This window comes from Varroa destructor, unplaced genomic scaffold (assembly GCF_002443255.2).
Source record: "Varroa destructor unplaced genomic scaffold, Vdes_3.0 BEIS01000005.1, whole genome shotgun sequence".
Lineage (NCBI taxonomy): Eukaryota > Metazoa > Arthropoda > Arachnida > Mesostigmata > Varroidae > Varroa > Varroa destructor.
The window spans coordinates 24,818,148-24,842,077 of NW_019211458.1; the positions used below are offsets into that span (position 1 = coordinate 24,818,148).

The 23,930-nt window shown below is 41.1% G+C and overlaps 3 protein-coding genes and 1 long non-coding RNA gene across 10 annotated transcripts in view; 2 read left to right on the forward strand and 2 right to left on the reverse strand.

Annotated features, from left to right (window-relative positions):
- Window positions 1-8,533, reverse strand: part of LOC111251887 (atrial natriuretic peptide receptor 1-like) — a 149,357-nt gene extending 140,824 nt beyond the window's left edge. Inside the window, exon 1 of the mRNA XM_086990051.1 lies at window positions 8,415-8,533. The gene's annotated coding sequence lies outside the window, so the exon portion shown is untranslated. The remainder of the gene's footprint in view (window positions 1-8,414) is intronic.
- On the forward strand, window positions 1,125-11,751 carry LOC111251515 (uncharacterized). The gene is made up of 7 exons (XM_022808159.2): window positions 1,125-1,661; window positions 4,339-4,574; window positions 5,441-5,768; window positions 6,115-6,326; window positions 6,972-7,162; window positions 8,221-8,571; window positions 9,602-11,751. The coding sequence occupies exons 1-7, from the start codon at window positions 1,577-1,579 to the stop codon at window positions 10,095-10,097; spliced, it is 1,899 nt and encodes a 632-aa protein (XP_022663894.1). The 5' UTR covers window positions 1,125-1,576; the 3' UTR covers window positions 10,098-11,751.
- Window positions 11,532-22,075, reverse strand: LOC111251399 (uncharacterized). 6 transcript variants are annotated; one of them, XR_015328293.1, is made up of 6 exons: window positions 21,623-22,075; window positions 21,116-21,208; window positions 20,416-20,566; window positions 19,771-20,074; window positions 16,910-19,275; window positions 11,532-15,860 (listed from the first exon to the last, which is right to left on the reverse strand). It is a non-coding gene; the product is annotated as an uncharacterized LOC111251399 (long non-coding RNA). The 6 variants fall into 6 exon arrangements; XR_015328294.1 differs by lacking the exon at window positions 19,771-20,074; XR_015328292.1 differs by having other exon boundaries at window positions 19,771-20,566.
- Window positions 16,218-23,930, forward strand: part of tws (protein phosphatase 2 regulatory subunit tws) — a 54,696-nt gene continuing 46,983 nt past the window's right edge. For both annotated transcript variants that reach the window (XM_086990072.1, XM_086990073.1), the window contains exon 1: window positions 16,218-16,356. The gene's annotated coding sequence lies outside the window, so the exon portion shown is untranslated. The remainder of the gene's footprint in view (window positions 16,357-23,930) is intronic.

The window sequence follows — 23,930 nt, forward strand, 5'->3', positions numbered from 1 at the left end:
AAAATTTGATTCGGCTAGATTTTCGATTTGGATTTGTTTACCCACGGTTCAATACAATTTATTAAACGTTGAAAGAAAAGCAAAATGAACCAATTTATATAGTACAGTGATTGCAGGTGGCAAATGGCCTCACTTGTTTGATCAGATCTATTCCTGGCGATTTAGTTCCAAATATTCCCTGTTATCTCTGTCTAGATTTGACTTGCGGAAAAAGTAAATCAAAGCCATCTACGAGGTGGCCATACACGTGACACTGGATCTTGAACTTCAGGCAACAAGGACCGATGACCAAAAGGTATGATTTTTATTTCTGCTCGAAGTTGACTGTGCGTCATCTCCTCAAATTGTGTAAATGCGCTACAATTAATTACCGGCTAAAAAAAGTATCTAACGAAGAAGCAATGTTAATCAAGTGATGAGTCCAAATGGGATGTTTTATAGACCATTGCTTCATCCGCTTTCGAACGCATCATAATTTCGATGGTACTTGCGTTTTTGAAGCACATCAACCAGCTTACCTTCTTCTCTATTTACAAGACGTTAGCCCTTTTGTGTGATTTTCTACTTCAACCTGTCTACATACGTACTTTCCTCGTGAATTCTATTTTTTTCATATCGGTTTCCTTATTCATTATGCTATTGTCACGCTTGGGCTAAGCTAGTGAAATAAGATACAAAATTTTATCATTAATTAAACTGGAAACCCGTTCTTTATCTTATTCTGCTACTATTATTGCCGTAGACGCGGCCGCCGCCGCCGCCGCCGCCGCCGCCGCCGTCGTCAAGACGCTTGGCTATCTTTAGTAGATCCGACAAGTCAGCCAACAGTATAGCCAAAACACACTGTCCATTTAACAAACTTACGGTCATCTTTTTCCATACAATTGTTAACTCACATGCGTGCTTTTATGAGTGAATGGTGTCTTTTAATATGATCAAGCTTCCAGTTTCCATTCTATATGAATGCTTTGTTGGCCGACTTTGCTGTGTCTTATTGACCTTACTTTCAGCACTGTCAACGCTCCGTTTGGCTTTGCCCTTACTCCGGGCTTCACCGGCGCTTTCCTGAAATCCTTTCGCCCCTTCCTATAGTTCGTGCACGCTTCCATCCCAACAGCGACCTCCTCGTTTGTGTGGCTCCCTCGCACACCCGCACCGTGGGTTGTCTGTCGCAGCTAGCAGGTTGCGCACAGACAGACACACGTACACACAGGATACAGCGTACAGGATACAAGACACAGGAACTACGGCATGAGGATCATTACTATTTGGCGGAGCAACGAAGATCATCCATAGACAGAGAGACGTACGGGCGCCTATGCCGTCCGTAACTCCCCCAGCTATTGCCGCGCTCTGTTCACGCCAAGTACGTAGTGGCAACCTGCTGTGGTTCCGTTGTTAAATCAAAAGAAGGCAGTTGGCGGACGGACTACTGTTTGCCGCTCTCCAAGTGAGTCCCGTGTAAAGCTCGAAGGCATTTTCGTGTCATTCTGCAGTGGTCCTCATAGCCGCAACGTTCTGGCCTGACCCATCAGGAGCCAGCACGCACCCGTCGCCCGTGTATTCTTTCTTTCGCATGAGGCTAACGATGAGGGTCGCTGCCTTCGGCTGTGCCCAGCTGCTCATAGTGATTACATTCTCTACAGCATCTCGGCAAGAACGTAAGTTCAATTGTAGGGTTGTAACAGTTCATTGAAGTCATCAACGCTATAGCGAGGTCGAAGATATGAGGATAGGATCGTGGAAATGACCGCGGGGAGGACCGCGACGACTCCAGGTGTCTTGCTCTGTTGATACATGTACGATATGTGTGATCGCCGAAAAATCATATTTTCTTTTAAAATCAACCGTGGGCGAAATAAACACGATAGAAAAGCACGCATATGTTCTCACTGATAGATAATCAGAAAGACCATGAAAATTAAAAATTGCCAAAACATCCACTTCAATATCGTTACTGTTTCTTTTGAACGACGGCTTATACTGTCTGCTACAGGAAGATTTTTCTAGGGCACTGTAAAACGTTCAGTATGTTTTACGCTTTCACTAGTAGTTACTTGACTTATTTACGTATATTTATAGATATCATTGAGAAAAAGTTGACTACAAACGGGCTCTGTTATTATTGAGATTCTGATAACTTCTCGCTTTGTACACACATATTTGATTTGATCTTGGCAGTTTTTTTATCATCGTTTAACGGTCGGCATTGATTCGAAAAGGCTAATATAAATAATCAGTGATTTTGCAATGAACCAGCTCTATTGTTGATTGTTTTTAATCAATAAATAGTCATATAAACTAGACCATCAAAACAAACAACTGTTAATATGTGATTTAACGTTTCGACGCCTGATGGATTGTGTAGGTAATAAGAAGGAACAATGTCAAACAGCGGACCGGTTCTGTTTGCGCTTCCGCACAAATCTTTCAGACAAATGCATTAATTATATTCCATGACCATGCGACTGTTATTTACTGTGTGTTACCAAAAAAAAACTGCTGATCAAATGGCTCTATCTATATTCAAGTGGGCACATTTCAGCCGTCCAAATCCCGATTGTTTTATTCAAAATAGCTTCTACAAGGTCTAAAGTGCTGTGTTACAGTGTTTTCAAGTTTCAAAGATTTTTCGTTCAAGCACTTTGCCAATGGAAAAAGGCCACAACGAATTAGATTTAGTATACGTTAAAGTTGTGGCTATACCCGCATTGAATTTTCTTAGAAAGCTCGTAATACAAGTAGCGACGTGTGAGCCAAGCACTATTGTCGTAAAGGATACACAGTTTTTTTTTCCTAGGCTTAGGATTACCTTGACGGAATGCATTGCGCAGTTACTCTAGGAACCCTTGATAGTACTCTTTGTTGACAGTGATACTATTCGATGTGAATTCATAATGTACAACTTATCAGTCTTATCAGTTCAAAAAACAGCTGGATCTTTTATATAAACCTTGGATCTTTTTCGTCCTTAAAACGATACATTGCCTTTTGTGCTGTCCTTGCCAGCTCTAGGCCTGTACATTTACGTCCTGTCACTTGTAACGGCGCACTGGAGCACATCCAGTTTTTTTTTAACACGTCATGGTTCTCCTGAACCTATTACTAGTGGATCTGCGTTGACTTTAAAATTTCGCGCCGTTTTTGGTGGTTTCATATGAATTTTCATGCGTTTCAGTGGTCTGATATGAAATGTCTGACTTTTCCCGAAAGATTTGGCGCTTTTGTTTGGCAAGGATTGTTCTATTTGCCTTTTTTCGCTCAGAATTAATTTCGTGCATAACACAGAACATTACGCACGTTTTTTGGTACTCCACGTTTGCTCCTTAAAATAAACAAAAACGCGGCTGAGAATTACACGTTTCAAAGACCCTGTACAATAATGCGTAGTGCACGTTTAAATGCTCGAGGATTCCGCCTGGGAATCGCAGACAGGCGGGCGGATATGACGTTGTAAGGTCGATTGCGGGGCGGCAGTTGGTTTGCAAAGGGCTGGCCTGTTAGCGGTATGTTTGCGATCCATTGGTACGTACCTGTATAGCGCATACGTGATGTCTCATGTAATGAAATATCCCCTGGTTTCTAAATCCATTTAGATACTAAAGTGCACACTTCATCGTCCGAAAAACGCTCAGATCATTTGTTCATTTCTGGGGGATCGATGTACCTTGGTAAGATTTTCTTTGGTAAATACCTTATATTCTATAAATGAAGGCATGCCGCATATACGTTCATGTTGCTGTTGAGGTGCTTATCTGATGCAGTCAAAATTTCAGTAGTCAATGCTTTGTGGCTTTCAATAATCTATCCTTGAGCCTTTTCAGTTTGGCTTGCGTGAGCATTACGACAAACGGGACAAAAAAACCGATATAAAACGGCCCTGTGAAAATGGGAAGTCTCCATGCTACATATGAACGTTCTTCTTTCAATGGGGAATCAGTACTCTGACTTCTCGACGACGCTTATTCTCGCAAGAACAAGAGGCGACTACATTTAGATAATATATCAACAGAAACAGTACAGAGAGGTGCTAAGTGCTCCCAAATCCGTTTACAAACCTACAATGTTAATATAGTCCCTGTTTGTGGTGCGAAACGTACATATACATTAATTCCTAAAAGCCCATCGAACGGTCGCGTTCAGCTTATACATTGTATGCCACTTGCCAATGTATAGCAAATCATGAAATTAATAAAAGTTTATATCGCGCATTAGAGACTTCGCAGGGTGTATACTTAGCGCCAGCCGATCCATTCAGTTAACCGTATTAAAGGCTACGTGTGATACACAATAACTGTTTGTTTGTCTTTCGTTATTTGCTATCACTTCTATTTTCAGATGAATCCGTACGGCTAACGCGACTTGGACCGTATGGGCTACTACAAAGCCCGGTCCAGGGCTACCAGTCGATCTTAAACTCGTTTGATATCCGAACAAACACAATAATCCGTACAAATGATTCATTGCGCGCCGGTGCCAAGTATCTAAGCGAGAGACAGCTTCGAAACAGCGGAGAGTGCTCACTCTACTGTTGGGAGGTGCCATCCTGCAATGTTGCAGTATTTGAGGAGAAGGTATGGCAAGTTGCAGCGACATTCCCGTGCACATACATCTAAGAGGTTTTAAAAGGTACCCCGTTCTCCATACGGTATAATTTTATGGGAGCGCTTCGGGGACTTGCTAACCAATACATACTTTTCACCTTATCAGCTGGGTTTGCAACGGATATATTAAACGAATTAAACTAGAAATTTACTCGTTTTAAACTTCTGAGATATTCTAGTTCACCAATTGTACGCTTTTGTACTTTGTACGGTTGCGAAAGATGCATTCTTTTACGCTATACACAGTCTCGTCATGCAAGTCTATGCATTTATTAGAGCCGTAATATAATTCCGCAGGTGAATGTAAAGGCGGTTATTATAAGTTCTCCTACAGAAACAGGTGATTATTTTTGAACTTACTATTTCAATAGCGGTCACACGACATGTACTTAGTTATCCTTATTCGTTTCCACGTCGGAAAAAGTTTTTTTTTTTATAAAATTTTATTATCAAAAAACTATTTATATAATTTCATTATTAAATGAATGTGTCCCGTCAACCGAATTAGAACCGAAGTTGACCTGCCTTTAACTATTAATAAGATTAAAACTGAATTTATTCATTTACGCTGTCTGTTAAACATTTATTGACGAATTGTTAATCAGAGCCCGAGCAAGTTTCTAGCATTTAACGAACACAAACAGAGCTTCAGTTTAGACATGCCATCAATAGGTAGACCCGTGTCGAATTTTTAATATCATACGGTGACGAAGTAGTATTTCTACACTATCATGCTAGCGAAAACAAAATTTTATATTAGTTTTACATAGATTTTTACGATATCGCCAATCAGTCTGAAACGTTTACTATTATTATGTTTCTATCCGCTCGATCAGAGCAACGGAGGTTGTTACGTATTCGATTGTGGAGCGCCGGAAAACTTCGCGTGTCAATTCACAACGCATGACGCCTACACTGTTTTACTGTTAAGTACGAGGTCACAGCATGAAAGCGAGCTGGTGTCGCTAAAGCACGTGGGTCATGGACACGGAGAGGTCCAAGATGAACGTTCTAAGACAGCACAACGCCCGCCCCAACTTGGCTCAGCAACGCCGACGAGTTCGCCCAGTTCATCGACGTCAACAAGCAGCGGCAGTACTACCGCTACGACAACAACTTCAGTAACAACCTCGCCGACGACAACAACGTCGACGCGAAAGCCAGGTTCGTGTCGGCTTGATTTCACTGACGGCAGCGACGCTACGTGCGTATCAGTTATTCCGCCTTTTTTTTTTCCGCTGAGTTAGCATGACTTAAGGACTAGAGTAGGGCTGAGCTCAAATTGGCCCGTCAGCTCAAGTCATTATACTTTCCTATTCCCTTCCGTATTAGTGAACATCCTTCTGGGCAGCTGATCCTGTGGACGGTTCAGTGGCCTTACGACTAATTATGTATAAATATACAATATCAAGCACTGTTAAATGCTTATCGCGAAACTGTAGCTACCCACAATATGACGCATATATAGATCTGTTGGTCGTATACTTATGTGGTACTATTCATCGTGCAGAAGCTGCACGCTGTGTTGAGCACCAATTTCGATGCTTAAACAGCTCAGAATGTATCGCTATCTACGACGTGTGCAACGGCATACCGCAGTGTGCAGATGGAAGCGATGAAGCCGAAACTCTCGACTGCCATTCTCGGGATAGGCAGCGGATGCTAAAACAACCGGTAGAACTCACTGATAATCAAATCTACGAGATCGTACGCCCACTGCAGGTAAAAAATAATATTAAAATTGATTAATCAGTGTCAGTGAAATTACTATGTAAACAATCAGCGAACGAAAAGATAACTCAGAAAATAGCTGTTAGTGATAATATTTGTAAAATAGAAAAATAGGACGAATACGATATATGTACATATACATAAAATTCTATCTGTTTAACTGTAAAAAACAGTGCAGCGAGAAAGCGCGCTAGTACTCGTTACGCTTAGTCAAGATAGAAGGAACGTTCAGCAACGATAGGGCCGTCAGAACTTGCTTACTTCCTGTCGCAGTAGAAACTTAATAGGCAATGCCTGCAGTTATTACACGATTTATTTTAGTGTTAGCAACCGATCTACGTTCTGTAAAGTTTATCGATTACGCCTTCTGCGTCAATCAGCCATGATTATTGTTCGCGCATCTCGGGAAAACTGTTTCTCTTTATCTATTCGAATTTTGCACCGGTGTTTCTCTTTATTTCATAAAATAGGTAGAGGAGAGCCCACGAGGAGAGGGATATCGTTTCGAAAATGAACACACGAAAATGGACACGACATACCCCTTAGCTAGTCTTTATATCTACTGAAATGTTTGCGCTCGGATTATCTAGCTTAACATACACAATAAATATATTTACGTCCGACTACGAATTTTAGGAAAAATTGCAAGAGAAAGAGGAGGCTGTTTATCGCCACCCGGGCGTTTACGAGGAAACCCATCAGAGAAAGTACCCACCGTATCGAGGTGACATTTACAGAGGCAATCAGGCGGTTGATTATAATGATGTGTACCCAAGTAGGCGTTTCTCAACGGGTCTGTTCTCTCAGCAGCAAGACTTTCAGCCCAGGTACTATTGAGGAATCTCATTGAATATATCTAGTTATTGAAGCTTCATAATATGCGCCACTGGGAAGACTATCTACAGAAAACGAATAGATAAAAGCGCCCAGTTTGCAGAACAGCATTTTTTGCTTTTTTCAATAGATCACTATCAAGTACCTGTTTGTTTATAGCGAATTTAGTGTGCGTGTCGTCAATTTATTTACGTATTTAATGAACGCTGAAGAAAGAACCACACCGCAGGTTCTTCGAATTGAATGAACTGAAGATGCTAACGGCACTTTTAATCAAAATGAAGCCATGTCCTGGGGGTTTATGCGGTCTAAAGTTGTCAGTCGTTCAGTTGCGTGTTGGATCAATACATTCAAATGCGCTATCGATAAAAAAAATATCATTAATCCTCATTATTTTATTCCAAGTTTAATAGGAATACTTAACGTTCGAAGCTTAGTCTAGTTCTATCACTGAGCTTAATGCCAGTATAAAATAGGTGATCGTCTCCAATGAGCGTAGAAATTGTTTTCTATGTCAACACATATTGCTATGACAAGAAAAAATATTTTTTAATGAGAATACACTCAGGCCGTAACACGCTTAGGCAAATATCTACAGTACGCTGCGTTATCTGATGGCTATGAGAAGTACCAACCGCTGAAATATTAGGCATAGTACCTTAAAACACAGATACGTGTAGTCTCAGTTAGATATCCGAAGATAGCGCGTCAATAATACAGGAAGATACATCTAAGTTAAGCAAAGTGTTATCAATTCTTCCCCCTTAAATGAGCAACTCCTTAAGGGCAGTACCGTCTTTATAGCTGATTTGTCAGTTTTAGTCACGGTCTCTCAGTATTGATCAATCAGATGATGATTAATACAGAGTTAAAAAAGATTAAAAGTGGAATCAAATGAGGACAAATTGACCCGTGATCTACATTCGACATTTCGATTATTTTTCCTGCTTATAATCTCCCCCTATATCGCGTTATTGGAACCCCCAATAAAGGAGTATTCGCCCATATTTTGCTATTAATGTACAGCTTATATTATTTTCCTTTGTTGTAGCCGCTACGAGGATGGCCAGGCAGGCATTAGTGGTGGTAACAGCTACGGAGGAGGATCTGCGTCAGGCGGGATTTATCATAGTGCGACCGCTATGCAACGGGGTTACGACAACGCTCCGGATTTCCCGACAAACTATTACCCTTACGCTAGAGATCGAGGTTCAGCATACGGAGGTAATATACTGGGCGGCTTACCTGGTGATCAAGGAGAAAAAGGTCTCGGTAGTCTCGACAGTAAAGCAAGTTTATTCGGGGCTCCGCGTTATGCGCCCGGTGGAGCTAGCCTCACCCAGCAACAGAAGTCTGAAAAACAACTTCAGATGGCCAAGGCGGTAAACACGAACATTGTAAGGTAAGCTCAAAGGTTTGGTCCTTCTCCCCATATGTAAGCTTCGAAATAGTACAAATAAGCACATGTATGTTTTATTTTCAAGTGTTGTATTTTATGCTATGGTAATTGGTGCGTGTATGTATATATGTATGAACCATGCCGTCGAAACACATATGGAGATCGCATGGTATAACCCTATAGAACCGTCTGAATAACACTTCTGTGATGTTTCAGTGGCAACGTGTAAGCTTATTTGATTTAGGTAAGAGTTTCGAAACAACCTCCTTTGTTTCGTGTTACCGGAAATCGTGCATTTGATGCAATGTTAACGCGGTTACAAAAAAAAAAATAGTAAATGTATATATAGGATAACGTGACTGTATTTTCTGACTACTTTGTTCGTGATAGTGCACTGAAAAAAAGAATGTTTATTCAATATAAATAAACATTATTTACAACGATTGCAACACTAACTAGTTAGTTTTAACATGTATATACCTTTCTTTAATCCTTAATTAATCTTTGATTAAATAGTTCTTCAATAGTAATTCATTAACCGATATTGATATACTTAAAATGTTGCTTGGTAAAAATACGCTAAATAAAAAAAATTCGACGAAATTAAATTTTGGACTTATAGCAGGCGCCAAATCCCAAAAATGGAAAGGCTCAGAACGCCCAAAAAGTTAAGAAAGTGCGAAAATGTTTAAAAGATCTCGAAAAGATTAACCGTTGAAGATCATTCTGCATATGTATGTATATAAGACGTCGTTTGTCTAATGAACCACCCTAAATGTTACCAATACGAAAAAGAACAGGAAGGGCAAAAAATTTTCGCATGAATGCCGCAATTCCTCCAGATGTGCATATATACAGAATTGCTGCTTTTTTGCCTTTGTTATGCCCTTGACGCCTTAGATCGTTCCAGGACTGTGTTTCCGCGACTAAAAAAACTTTCGAGTTATATCCTCAATGTACTCTAAAACCTAGATATCAGTTCTAGAACCAGAATAACAGGCGATTTTTTTTCTTTTTTCTATTGATCTTTTAGAGAGCCATTATCGTCGTTGGAGCAGGCGAAATCTACCCAGAGAACTGAAGGCGGATCACCACCGGGGGGTACTGCTGGCGGAAGTTCAGAGGCTAAACCTCGTCGACGGCCAGGTAAATTTATGGACGAGGCTTCACCTCCACCCCGAGCTGCTGGGGGTCCTCAGCCAGCTACATCATCCGGAACGGTACGAGAAAATGCGGCGACAAGCAAGCCTGAACCGGGACCGCCCGCGAAACAGATTGGTAACATGGCCAACATGCATATTTCAGTTACGCAGGTAGAGACGAAAAATACGTCTTCAACCACATCCGGTGCTGTGGTGGGACTCGCGCTAGGAGTCTGCATGAGCACCCTATTCCTGCTCGTCGTAGGATGCCGGCTAAACATGCGTCGACGGCTTTCACGATGGCGACGTGGAGGCAGCAAAAAAGGGCTAAGTCTATTGGCTCCTGAAGACGATGAAGATTATCTTGTAAACGGCATGTACTTATAAGGATGAAGTTAACCGAAAATGACAGAAAACGACGGAACAATAAAGAAAAGAGGAAACCGCTAATTTTATGGATAAGGTAAACAAACAACTGGACCGCACTCCGCAACTCGTCCTGAGTGACTTGTGACAACAGCTTGCTGCAGATATTCTCCATATGATTTTGAGAGTGTCGTACAGAATCAATCCGTACACAGCGACCTAGAAACAGAGCCAACAAGGGCAGGAAGCCGCCAATACCATTGGCTTAAACAGCACATCATAGTCGGTCCGAAAACACTGTCTCTAGCTTTAAAAAGCTACGAAAAGTCTAAGAAAAAGGTATAGCTTCTTCACAAACGATCTAGGCGCCCTCTGTATCTGTGCACTATCTGCTCAGGAATTCGCTTTCTGCCTTTATAAAGCAACGACGAGTCGATAACAACAAAAACAACTTCGAGTAGAAGAGAAGAAGAGGCAAACGATGAACCAGTACTGTTTTTCGTGCAAATCGGGCCATTGTATTCGAAAACTTCCCAAGCCGGGAGAGTGAAAAGTGGCCATTAACAACTGGGCAGTTTTTAATGTACATACATTCCGATGCTGTGGTGACATTGTAATATGGTATTCCTATAACATAGTTATTATTCCTCATTATTATCATGGGGTATTCGTTTTCAACCGACGATCGCTTCGTCTCTAACTTCGGCTGCTAACTAAAGAATTATTGAATTTACCATGCAACGTCCTGACACTCTGGCCTCGTCCTGTCACTTACGTATAACGAAGGCATTCACTGTCAGGTTTCTTCCTTCACCATCGAGGGGAAAATAGCTAAAATGTTGGACGAAGGGCAGACTTGAAATGTTTGTTGTTTTGGCGAAGGCCAAACGAGTGGTGTTTCTTCTTAACAAGCTGCTGAGAACACAATCATCATATGATGATGATTACGATTAGTGGAATTACTCTAAAAAACTACTCCTATTATATGTAATGCTACAGTCTTGTTGAGTATGGTTAGATGAAGCTATTGCTCGTCGCATGGTTAAATAGAAAAAAAAAATCAAAGAGTGGTTTCGTTTGGTGCGACATAGCGATACACATGTATATGGTAAAAAAGCAAGAACACATAAAAACAAGTCACATTGATGGCAGTGGTAATATCCTGTTCACTTTGTACATAAACAAATAAAAATATAAGAAAAAAGCAAAACGAAAAGAAGAATGATCGTGAACATAACGACTCATATATTGATCACGGGGATGATTAGTAACGATGAAGCTGATATATTAATAAATAGAGCGAACAATGAACAGAAACCATGGTCACGTTCTCGTTTCTGGCGTGAAACGAGGAATAGTCAAATTAAGAAGAGACTTTATAGTAAGCTCTGAAGTGCTAAAAATATCGCCGAATAATATAAGATCCCTTTCTATGCAACAAAAAACAAGGATTCGGAAGAAACTATATTCAATCGATTTTTATTATGGAAAGTAACTGAAAATTAGTTAGGTAAAATTACTAATGAATATGGCAATGACAAAAGGATGATGGTTTCCACGTTACAACAATGGCCAACCATAAGTACGAAAAGGCTTATTCCCATTATCTTAAGACGTTTTATCGATACGTATTATAGTAATAAAGATGGATATTTTACACTTATGTCACTATTAACAGTCCTCGTTTTATCTTCATACAATATAACGTGTTCAAGGTTGTTGAAAGTATGCGTTCTGCCTCCAAGAAACATCAATTTTGTCATCGCGAAAATTTCGTCCAAAAATCTCAATTTGCATTTTCCAACCTCCTTCTTATGCAATCAAAAGTGAGGATTAAAAAAATTGACAGAGATAAGTTAACTAATATCAATAATAGTTGTTAATAGAGATAAGTCAGTTGGCAGAATATGTTTCTTTTTTTTTCCAAAAAATGTGTAGCATTTGCTACTCAAGTTACGTTTAAACATGCTTTCGTAGAAAAACGGCTAATTTTTTTCTGGTACCTGTCGCGTCTGCCATTGGACTCCAAACAACGCCACTATCAGCAGCAGGACTTTCGCCTTTAATTTAAATAGCTCTCAGATTACCTGTCATGAATTCTGTGTATTGCTACCTAAACATCAGTGGTGGCCTAAGAAGGCCGTTTCAACCAAGTCACTTTCACTTAAGTCATAGTTCGGATTTCCCTTTCGCGTTTGTGCAAACAAATAGTCCAATGATGCACGCCGTTCTGTTAACTACTGGATAGAAGTAGTAAATTATTGTTTGTGTTAGTGTATGCCATCGGCGCATGCACAGATTTCGCAGATGTTTCTACGAGATATCGTCGGTGCTTCAATCTAAGTCAACAGCTATATCATTAAAGGCCGTACTTCCGTAATTAGCGGCAATATCTGATTCTGCACAATGTGCACCCCTAAGGTATAATAGTTTTTTTTACTCAGTCAAAATTAAGGCAAGTGAACCTAACTATTGAGTGAGTCGTACCTTCACTGACAAACTCATTAGTATAACTCTAAAAATTGTTTTAAAAAAAAATGCTTTTGCTAATGCGCCTGTCAACACATGAATATATATGCATGAACAATGGACTGATTTTTTGTAGTATTAGCTAGGGAAATAGGTCTCTATATTTATTGGTATATAGGTATGTTGGCATTAACGTTCGTCGTCAGTGAACTACTCATTCCGTCTTCAAAATGTACATTGCCCTTATCCAAATGTCAGCAGAAGTGTACCATTCAACGACTGAACGCTGGTTGATACGTGAGTCAACGTTTATGGCGTTACCGATCCCCAATCATGGTAATACTAACAGAACAACTTGTAAATCCGCCTGCCCAGTTAGTTCCCGCAGTACCCGCTTGTTTCCTTCATCGTCATCGCGGCACCTTAACGCTCCCGTATACGTGAACCATTCCATTGACTACTGATGTAATCACTGCTCCTGCCGCCGAGATATCTCGATCCGAAGAGCTGCCCGAGAGGAAAAGTAACACGTATCGATTGCCGCAAACACATTTACGGCTCGACGTATGTGAACGATGATCGTTTTTGGCCCATGCGCTGCCATTATTGTAGACGCTGTCCCCCTTGAACCGCAGCAGTGTCAAGCGTGAGACAAAGTGCGTATAAACTTCCGCAGACGCAACAGCGTTTTCGAACGCCGCTCGAAAAAATGACGAGCCGGCGCTCGACCGGTCGCATCTCCCTAAAGACGGTCGAGTTGTGGCGTCATCGTAGAGATGCCTATAGTTGTTATTCATCCAGATTGTGGCGCCGTAGTCTTGTAAATATATATAGTATAATAGATTGATGCTTAATTACTTGAGCGGTCGTCGTTCGTCAAGCAGGAAAATAGAAAAAATTGTGACGAAGCAGATTGTTTGACATAAAATTGCTAGTATACCGCAGTTGGTGTTTTTGCCGGCGCAGACTCAAGTATATATACTTTTCTAAGTATATATCGAGGTGTCGCAGAAATTCATCTCTTTGATGGGCTGCCCAACTAGTTTTGAACAAAGCTAAACAAGGTTCTAAACCGATAAATTACTTTTCGGCCCCGATTCATTATGTACCCATTACCCCGAAGCCCATTTTTAATGACACCGTTTATTGACCTGATCACTTGTTGGGTTCCAAGCGAAAACTGTAACAAACCTCCGCATGCTGGGCTAAATATTTCGTCCTTATTTTTATCATTTTCTCATTTAATCATGTCTTTTTAACACCTTTTGGTGCTATGTGCTCTAACCCCAAAAAACAAACAACCACACTAGGTAAAAGTAGCCTAGCTAAAAACAGCAACTGTTCGTCGGTTAAGCACTCCACTTCCGTCCTTTATACAAAGTAGTGCTATGGAGCGTGTTGTTTCCCACATTTCAAAACACCGTTCCTTCAAACCGGGCGCTTGACGACTAGCAGCGTCCACCAGCACCTGCTGCAACGCGACGGCTACTGATCGAGATGAACTGAAGCATATGGCAAATATATGTTTCTCCGCCAGTCATCTTTGCTGAACGAGGTTTAGGCCCGTTGATCCAACTTACTGGGCCTATACGAGCAGCAGCCTCGGGCCACACATACACACAGAAATTAATCGGCACAATCACACCCGTTCTTAGCCAGGCCAAGGCTGCACGGTACCCTATACTCTGATAATAGCACTCAGCTGATGTTTCCTGTTTCTTTGAGACTTCGCCCCGCTGCCACTGTCTATGGACGTGATACTGGCGTTTATCGAGGCAGTTTTCGCAGGGCCCGTAGTAGTATTACTGTCCTCTCTCCATCTTTCCCTTGCCATGCGATCAGCCGCACGGCATCGGCGCCCTTTCCACGTCGCCACGTGGGTTCCATCACAGCCATTTCAGTAACTCAGCGCAGTGCCAGACAACAATTTGCCCCGAAGTAACAGACTCTCTCTAGAAGCAGCAATAGCGACAACTCGACTTTACTTTTACGAGTGCCACGCGCGATTGCAGTTACCATAGCAGTTGTGACTTCCTGTAGAATGGAGTACAACAACGACTACTATTGCTATAATAATTTCTACATTATTGCCAGTGCTTTACACAAGTAGACAGCAGAGAGAAAACAGCCAGTGCAACAGACATTTCTAGTGGAGGCTTACGCTGGGAGATATCGCCAACCATCTAGAGTAGTAGTATCGTTTGCCGGCTTATTGGTCTGATAGAATATGGCCGTATGAGCTGTATACAATACGGAATCGACTGTTTTTTTTTGCTCGCCTTATTATTAAGATTGGGCAGCCTGGTTGTCCGCATAAGGACCAAGCAACGACACATCGAACGACCGTGACTGCTCTCAAAACATTTCACAAAGCTACCGGCCTAAAAAAAGATGATGCACACTTTGGACGCAACCTACAAGCTCTATCTAGTCTTAGGATCTCGTTAAAAAAACTTCAACATTACTACACATGCTGGTTGTCTCATTTACTTGCAGCTGTGACAGCAGGATGTTATAAACAGGACAAACTCGAAGAAGATCGACCGGTTCTTTTTGATTTTTTTGACCAGGTACACCTGACAAGCGTTCCGGTAGAAGAAGTGCGTGATAGCGTAAAGCTGACCTAGAAAATATGCTGTTGTGTTTGGCTTGTGTTTACGATATCAGACGTCTACCGAATGGTTCGTTCACATCATCATCATCGTTGACATACGTGCACTGTTATTAAACATTCTAAATCCGGCCCAACCCTGAAGCAATCTTCAGCGTTCAGGCTACTGGGTGTACACAACGGTTCAAAAACCAATCGTATCAACGGATTATTTCTATCCGAGCTCACAATTAGCGACTACAATAACGGGCCCTCTTACTTTTCCCGTTGGCGCCTTTTAAGCAGTTTTTTCCCTTCCCTTTGTCAACCTGTTTTTCTGGCCTCACCTTTTGTCTCTGTAAATTAACCACACAAACAGCCATCGTAAAACGAATGAAAAAGACCCGGCACACTTTTGACGGCACTTTCATTTCAAATCACCGGTGAAAAGCGAGCATAGATTGCATTAAAAAGCCCTCTCAAGGGAGGCAAGGTTACTACCTAGTAAAACATATTGCTTAAACAACGCACCCTACTGTTTAGCGGAAGAAAACCCTACAAGCCGCGAGTGGATGTACTATTCGCAGTTACGCCTCGTTTATCTTCAGCTGCTACTTCGTCGGCAGTCTTCCCATTGCTATTGCCAATATATCCGAAAAGGCAAATTCCTCCACCATTCATATCTGTCGATGAATCGCAGTCAACGCCGTTTTTTTCTCGTATATCTGTAAATTAAGTGACATCAATCAGAGTGCACGATATTCCAGTTCAGCGACCGAATCAATTCGACCAACCGGCCGATGACGCCCCATTCCCATTGTTGTCCAGCTGACATAGGAACAATACTGTATTACACTGAACAGAAGTGAGGAGCAGCGCGCGTCATGAACGCCACCGATCACGAGCTGGATTATTTAGTATATATATAGAAATCTATCGTGTTTGTTCGATGATCGTGTGCGTGGGAAGAGTGTTCTTATATATGTCTCGTTGTTCTTGCCAACCAAAGGAAGCTATAGAAAATATATCATTGCTTGTGCGTGTTCCTGGATAGTATGAAATCTAGTATGTATAAGCCCGCGCGAATTTTGAATTCATCTAACATTGACGTCACTGTGCTGTCGTTCGTTTTATGTGAACTTTTCGTGTAACGGAACTTACGTGTACCACGTATTCGCTTATTGGCAACGTTCTATCCAATTAGTTGCTTCGTCTTCAAGTGTAAGTAGACTAAGAAGGCCAGTTTTTATTCTAATATTCGGAGGTGTGTTATTGTTGTTATTATCATTACTATTTTGATCGTATGTTCAGAAAACCATATATGAAAAAATTATCCGTATCATTATTATCGTCAGTCGGGTTAGTGATTGATTCTGTTACCACTTATTGCTAACTGGAGAAATCGTGTTAGCTGGCGAACGATCATAATACATAGCTAGCCTTGGACTTAATTAGCCCTTAAACTGAACACAAGTAAGAGACCCACGGTGGAACGCCAGCCAGAAAACCGGCAAAAGCGTTTATTATGAACTGCCTATAGCTGCAGTTATTACCGCCGCTGGTGCCTTACGCACGTACTAAGTTTGTTATGAATTCGACAGATGTCTTCGTTTCCGTGTTCAGCGAAGTGCTTTGAGCGTCACGAAGTAGCTAGTATTAACGCAAAATAAAAGAATCATGCAACACGCGTTTATCGGCTGATCGTTCAACCTATTAAACACTGTCAGCTTTAGTAAACCTAATGTATACTATCCTTATTTCGATATACACGTACGTTTTAGGGAGCTCTTCCGTATCAGGATGTTCCATGCAGTCCTAGTGAAGTTGTGTATGTCCTGAGTAATTGCAAGGCATCGACGAGGCCTTATAATGATCCATAAGATCTCGCTGTATACGTTGCGATCGGATTGAAAGTAACGAGGTACTCGAGATGAAATATAGAATTACTGGAAGACTAATATTTTGTGAAACCTGTCGAAAGTTTCTTTAATACGAGCATTTTTTTGTCAATGAAAATATAACGGACGTATGGAAAGTACTGAAAACACGATCACTATGCATTTTCGATAGTATCATCCCTGATTTTACCTGTTGCAAACGAGAAACGAATTTTATTGAAATATGAGTTGGTAAGGATGCATGAAACGTTCCGAGCCGATGAACATACATCAAAAGAGAAGTATCCGCTCTACCGTTGTGGGGTGTGGGGGGAAAAACGGTGTTTGTTAAAATAGAAAGAGATGGAAATTCGATAGTCAAGAAATGATATGCATAGACTTATGCTTGTGCATAACGTTACCTAATTGGAAGTAAACTAATTAATAGTACTGGTTATTAGAGGTAAATTAGATATCTACGTTGTCTACAATCGTCTGATTAGTAATCAACGTTCCGATCGGACTTTCAAAGCAAATTCCTATTGAGCTGGTGTTAGGTGATACTTGAGGGTGCAATTCAAACCTAATAATCGCTGACAAATTGTTTTGTCAAGTACGTGTTTTCTTATAAAGAATTATATTGTTTACAACCTGTATAGTTCCTAGTTGTTATTTGAATGGTATGTATATGTCGAGCCGGTGTATGTATATTGTTTGTTAAATGCGTACCCGGTCACCTGCAGAATACTTGATACGTTATCGTATTACTAACTTTCAGCTTGAGTTTTGCTGTTCATTCACACACTCACTTAAATATCGTTTACCGTAATTTTATTAGTTACTGGGTTACACAGTACGAGAACCCTCAAAAAGTATCATTTGACGAGGCCAAGTTATCTCCATAGCACGGATGGTCACCTATAAAAAAGCCCAAAAGCGTTACATCATACACTCCCCCATTCACTCGATAAAAAGTTCACCCTTCTCTAATCGTTACTGCCTATTTATTTCTACTGACGTTTCCCACTACCGGAAAGTCTACATTGCAGTACATGAGCAAAGCTTATACACATGCATTTCAGTATGTAAATAAAGTATTTTATATAGACTAAGGATTTATAATGCTCTTTGATGAAATAACAGAACGGGTGAACTATCCGATCATTATCATCATCGTCGTCGGCATGAGCAGGAGTCAATACTGGATTTTATTTGCGAAGTTTTCTTTTAAATAGTGGCATTATCTTTACCTCGCGCATGATGTATGAGTTGACGGTCAGATCCATTTGATCTTGTGGGTCAACTTATTCATAAACAGCTCTACAAAGACAGCGACCTTTTCCGCTTTCGCCTACTTCACTAAAACTACCTTCAACCTTCAAAGGAACGTTCGCGTACTATCCGGAAGCCCCAAAGACCAAACGCCCTTTTTGCTAAGAAAACAACCAGTGATACCATTATTGTTTAGCGGCGTGTCTCTCCTAGCCTCTTCATCTTTCGGATCTCGCCCTTTACGTTTGCCATACAGAACTAATGCTGTGCTTCTTAGGCCAAAACTAATACTACCTTTTCTCGTGCAAGTGCTTTCTGGGCAGCAAGACGACTAGAAGCCCCAATAACGGTTCGGCCTCGGGACTCTCGCAGCCGTATTTATCTCGGTCGCTGTGCCTCGTGTAGTCAGCCTCTGGTGCTCAATCAAATTTTTCTCATGAGTCTTCATACCCTTTATTCTCTCTCAGCTCGTATCCATTCGGGGTGCCTTATGCCCCTCTAGGTCCTCAGAACCGGCTAGCTGAAGCTATTTTTAATGTGTTTTCAGATTTGCATTTTGTCCAAAAACTGAAAGGCCTCTAGCAATAGGAATAGCACGGGCAGCTGGGTTAAGCTGCTGACCGCGCGTGCCAGCTAGCTATACCATAGGCATATAGGCTTGTTTGGTTTGCACAGCTTACTTAGTCTAAATAGGCTGTTCGCCGAGACATGATAAGCGACCGAGTGATCGTGAGCGGAATGATCGCAAGATCCAGGATAGCGACGGGCCACGGGACTGTAATTTTGTTAGGAGCAGAAATTTGAACGGGGCCTTTGTCCTTATCATCGACTGACTAGATCCGGACCATTCTTCATTGTCGTAGTCGTGTCTTGCCGGTAAGTAAGTAGGGAACAATGTGTCTCCTGTTGTGGTCGTCGTCGGCGTCTCCGCAGGAAACATCATTTTGGAATGCTCGTTAAATGCACACATGCAACAGACACAAAAGATGCACTGTTGCACGTTACCACTTGTTCGGAGCTAACGAAACAGTGAGCAGAACGAACGAGCTTCCTAGAGTTGTCTATGCACGCCCGAACGCAATGGCATTATGTATATAGATATATAGAATCCCAGTTGCTTTTTTGTAGCCATAATACTTTGCTTATAGGCATACGAGAAATTCGGGTAAAAGCCTAAAAGTACTTTTTAGGTGGTACACGTAACAGTTTAAGAAGGAATACAATACTGTCATACGTCGAAAATTGGTTTCACAAAATCAATCCCGAGACAAAAATTTGCTTTATATAATACGATTGATTGCGTTAATATGAACATGGCCGTCCTGTGGGAGATTTTCCGAAAAAGGAAACCACTATATACAGTCAACAAATAAGCGACAAGTAGTCAAATCTAGCTATGTACACGTATTGTAATATATATGTACTACACTAGACGCTACGACATATCAATATCGATCAAAATATGTATTTCAATCTGAGTTATTACCAAGAATTGGTTTCTCTATGACGGTTTTGGCATTCTAACAAGGCTAGCGTACAGCGGCTGTTTTAGTCTGACTTCTTGTGGACGAATAGTGTTCCATCTTAGAGCGAGGTGCGAAGTAACTATGCATGCACATTGACTGAATATTGTTGTTCAAATAGGGGCACTTCCTTTGCCCCTTTCGCTTCGTCGCCGCAACTGACTACGACCGACTGGCAACCGTTTTGGAGTCGATATTTAGTACGTGTTGGCTTTTATTATCTAGCATCTGACTTGGGAATCTGCGTTGCACAACGGGCTCTCTTTCCTGTATCGGTGATTTTTCGGGAAAATAAAAAAGATTGGATTCCGCCTGGTATTCAATACAGAAATACTGCTAGTCCCTAATACGAAGCGAATAAGCAAATTTACGATGACGAAATTACAGAACAAAATCTATGATACAGTCAATATTAGTGTACAAGAAAATAAGCCCATAATAAAAAAAAATAAAATCAATTTGCGTTAATGGATATCAACAGTCAGCCATACCCTTTGTATCCTATTCTACAAAAGTCGTTTCTCAAATATTGATATTTTGTTATTTGCGCTACCCCCCACAATCTTTTTTCTAACTTTATTTTGATCCAGCGCGGCGGTCGCATTCACCTTGGCATAGCATGATGGCCAGCAGCTATTTCCACGCTAACTCAGCGGACAGCTCATAGCGATGACGCTCCGTCGATAGTATCGTGTACGTCATCGCCTTTGCTACAGCCAATGTCCATACGGGGACTAAAGCATGGCTGCTGGTTGGTGTCTTTCGAGTCGATTTCATTATAGAATGTAGACGTTAGAAAATTGTCCACCCATAATAGACATACTTCTACTAAGTGCAGGGATTAGTATAATTATTCAAACAGTTGACACGACAGTGAATCGGAAACTTGATGGTAATATGGCTGGAACAGTTTGAATCGCTCTCAATCTGACGAAATTCCAAGCCCAAACTATTTACCCAAACCACTAAAAGCTATTTACGAGCTAGGCAGCTTTTCATAAGTAATCCAGAATAGAAGTTATCCGTTAGAACAGGTCGTAGAGTAGATTTGGCCTAGTCATCGAGACACGAATGGAGACATCCGGCCTGTTCAGTTCTTTTCAAGAATATAGGAAAGGAACAAGAGAAAAGAGAAGGGCATTGGAACATAAGTGAAAAATAGAGAAATGATTATACGGGATGGAATTAAAGGCTCTTAGCACTTTGAAAGCCCCTATTCCTAGACATCGGCCCCAGCCCGTGTACGAAACGTTGCAGCGATTCCTCATAGTCTGTGTTATCGAATACAAAAGGAATTTAAAAACTTACCAGCAATCAAGTTAGTTCGTAAGAACGAAGGCGTTACCCACCGCCCATGCTCCAACATTTCTGAATAACGGTCAACTGAAAACTGGCAGTTCACTGCGACACACTGCAAAATTAACTTTAAAGAGATCTTTGAACTTTCCTGCCCCCAGTTACCTACTTACTATGAGCCAACATTATTAAGGTGTTCGCCGAAAGAAAGAGCATTATCTCTTTTAGGACTTGCTTGCGTCGTCTTCGGCAGCATACGTCGCATACATGTGCCGTTATGGCATTGTGGTTTCTACGTCATGTTACATAGAAAAACATAACCATCGCTTTCCTTAGGTAGAACTGTCATCACCGTGTATCACTCGTCGAATGCGTTTCGTATTGTTAAATTAAGCTCCAATCGCATCTACACAATGTGAGACAAACCACTCTGTTATTAGACAACACCCATTGAAAATAGTAGTAGGCCTACTCTATACGCATAAAACGAATCAAAACAAGTGGAATCACAACATTTACCGTTGTCCATGGACCTTTCCAAACGATCTAGGTGTATTGCCTTCTTCTGTTGCCCTTCACGGTAACAATAGCCAACAAGAACGATATAAACAACTTCAAAAGGTCTCCTGCTCAGTCCTAGTAGTGCGTCACAGCAAGGCCTTGCTAACGTCTACCGCGTCCCATTAGCGGCTAATCGGCCAACTCGCTTGGCTAAGGCTTGGAGCTCGCCAAGTTAGAAGATAATCGCACCTGCAAATTCATTGTTAACTATTGGGTTAGTTAGATACTGTCAAGACCTACGTTTCACTTCCATGAATAAAGCTAGACGACCTCTTACTAATAATGTTGTTGAGCTAGCCGTCACAATAACAGCAGCGAGACCGCTTCCAGAGAAGCGAACGCTATCGCCTTGGCAAAAAAACTACAGAATTCTGTACTGTATTTATACTAGATAGAGGTATAAAGATATGTAGTATTTATATATTTGTATCTCATACCATATATATATATACGTCGAGGCACAGCTCTCTACGGAGTGAGCGCTTAACGATAACGCAATTCGCAGGTTTTAGCTGTGGTCTTTCAAATTTTCCATAACATACAAATCGAATTGTGCACGTAGAAGATGGGCGAACGAAGCGACATATTGTTTCACCGAACACCGAACTCAAAGGTGAGTTCGACGGAGTACGGTATTCACCAAGCTAGATACGGTAATGGCAGAACCTGCCTTATTTTTATTGCTATTTAGATAAGAGCAATGCATAAACATATATTTATTTAGCTAATGTAACTGCTGTCACTTACAGATTCTGTGTAGTAATTTCATTTTTGCGACAAAAATAGATCGTTCAAACGTCTGTAGCCTTTGGCACTTCCAAATACGTATGTTTTCTGAGTCATATGAGCAAGCGGGTGATCTCATCGTTATCTCACTAGCAAAGAATCTTCGACAGTTGTCTAAAGGTTTTCGGACATCCGGTTTTCATCGGTTTTAAGATTCTAACTATGGCTACATACACAGAGAATATAGCGCTTCGTGAAAATATGGGTCACACTATAACTCGCAGACCTGATACATTCACACGAGCAACGGGTCTAGAAGACTGTCGAATGAACTGGGACAAAACCACATGTAGGGGATTGGCCTTCTGAGAATACGTGAGCATTACAACTATAACGATAACTGTACACCAGTCATACATAGCCAGTGGCTGAGAATTTAGCATCTATATTAATTAATTTCCAATGTACAACGAAGAAAGTTGGGTCGGTTTTTTTGAAATCACCATCAACGACAATAGCGGCGGAAACAAGGTACAATTTTTATAAATGCTCCTCAGCCTATGGTTCTCAATGGAAGTTAACGTGCAGTGAAACCGTTTGTTTTTTTTTTTTTTTGTTCCAGCACAGTATGTGTAAAGCTGCTGCATGATATAGCCGGTTCGGCGATACATTTTTTTTTTTCTCTGTCGTTTAGGAAATCGGAGCGAAACCCGCTGAGATTGCATTGACCTCACGTCGAGTACGACAACAATAACTACAGTCTCTGTTGCAAAGGGTACGCAACGAACAACAACGCCATTAACGCGTGCAGCTTTACTGATGGGTCGCCTCATTGTGATAGCAGTTCCTGCCATCATCATTCACCACCCCAGGCTGTCTAGTACTCCCGCTGATAGCCCATTTACGACATAGGTGTGCTATATATTTATAACGTGCGTACGCCGAACACAGCCACAAGCTTCCGACTTCCACGGTATTCCGCAATAACGTACGATTCTTTTTCACGCGGTGCTCTCGTTTAAGCTAGTAATTAATAGAAATTGTTCCGCCTGACGAGCTGCACTTAAATCTTAACTGGATTTAGTTAAATCTACGGCTGTGTTTTTGCCTACCTAGAATCCATGTACCTGTAACGGCTAGTCATTCATTAGTACGTATATTGTAGAAAACATTCTGTACTAAACAACTTTAAGAAGTGCTGTTTATGGTGAAGCTCGATATATGAAGGTCATCCACGCAAAAGGGCAGAAATACCTTCTCATGTGAATTTTTTAAGTTACATACACTTATCTGATTCGGTGCAGTAATATATAAAACGAATGCTTTCCACAAATGAGAGCATAGGGTTTTTTTTTGCAAGGGGACCTCCGTTCATTCCGATGTAGGCTGCTACCGCAGAAGTTACAATTTGCTCTGCTCAACTCATTCGAAAACACAGCTCACATATATCAGTACTGATATCATAAATAAAATCAATTAACTTTAATCTTTTTTAAATAAATTCGTCAAAAAAATAAATACAAATTTTTAAATATTTTAT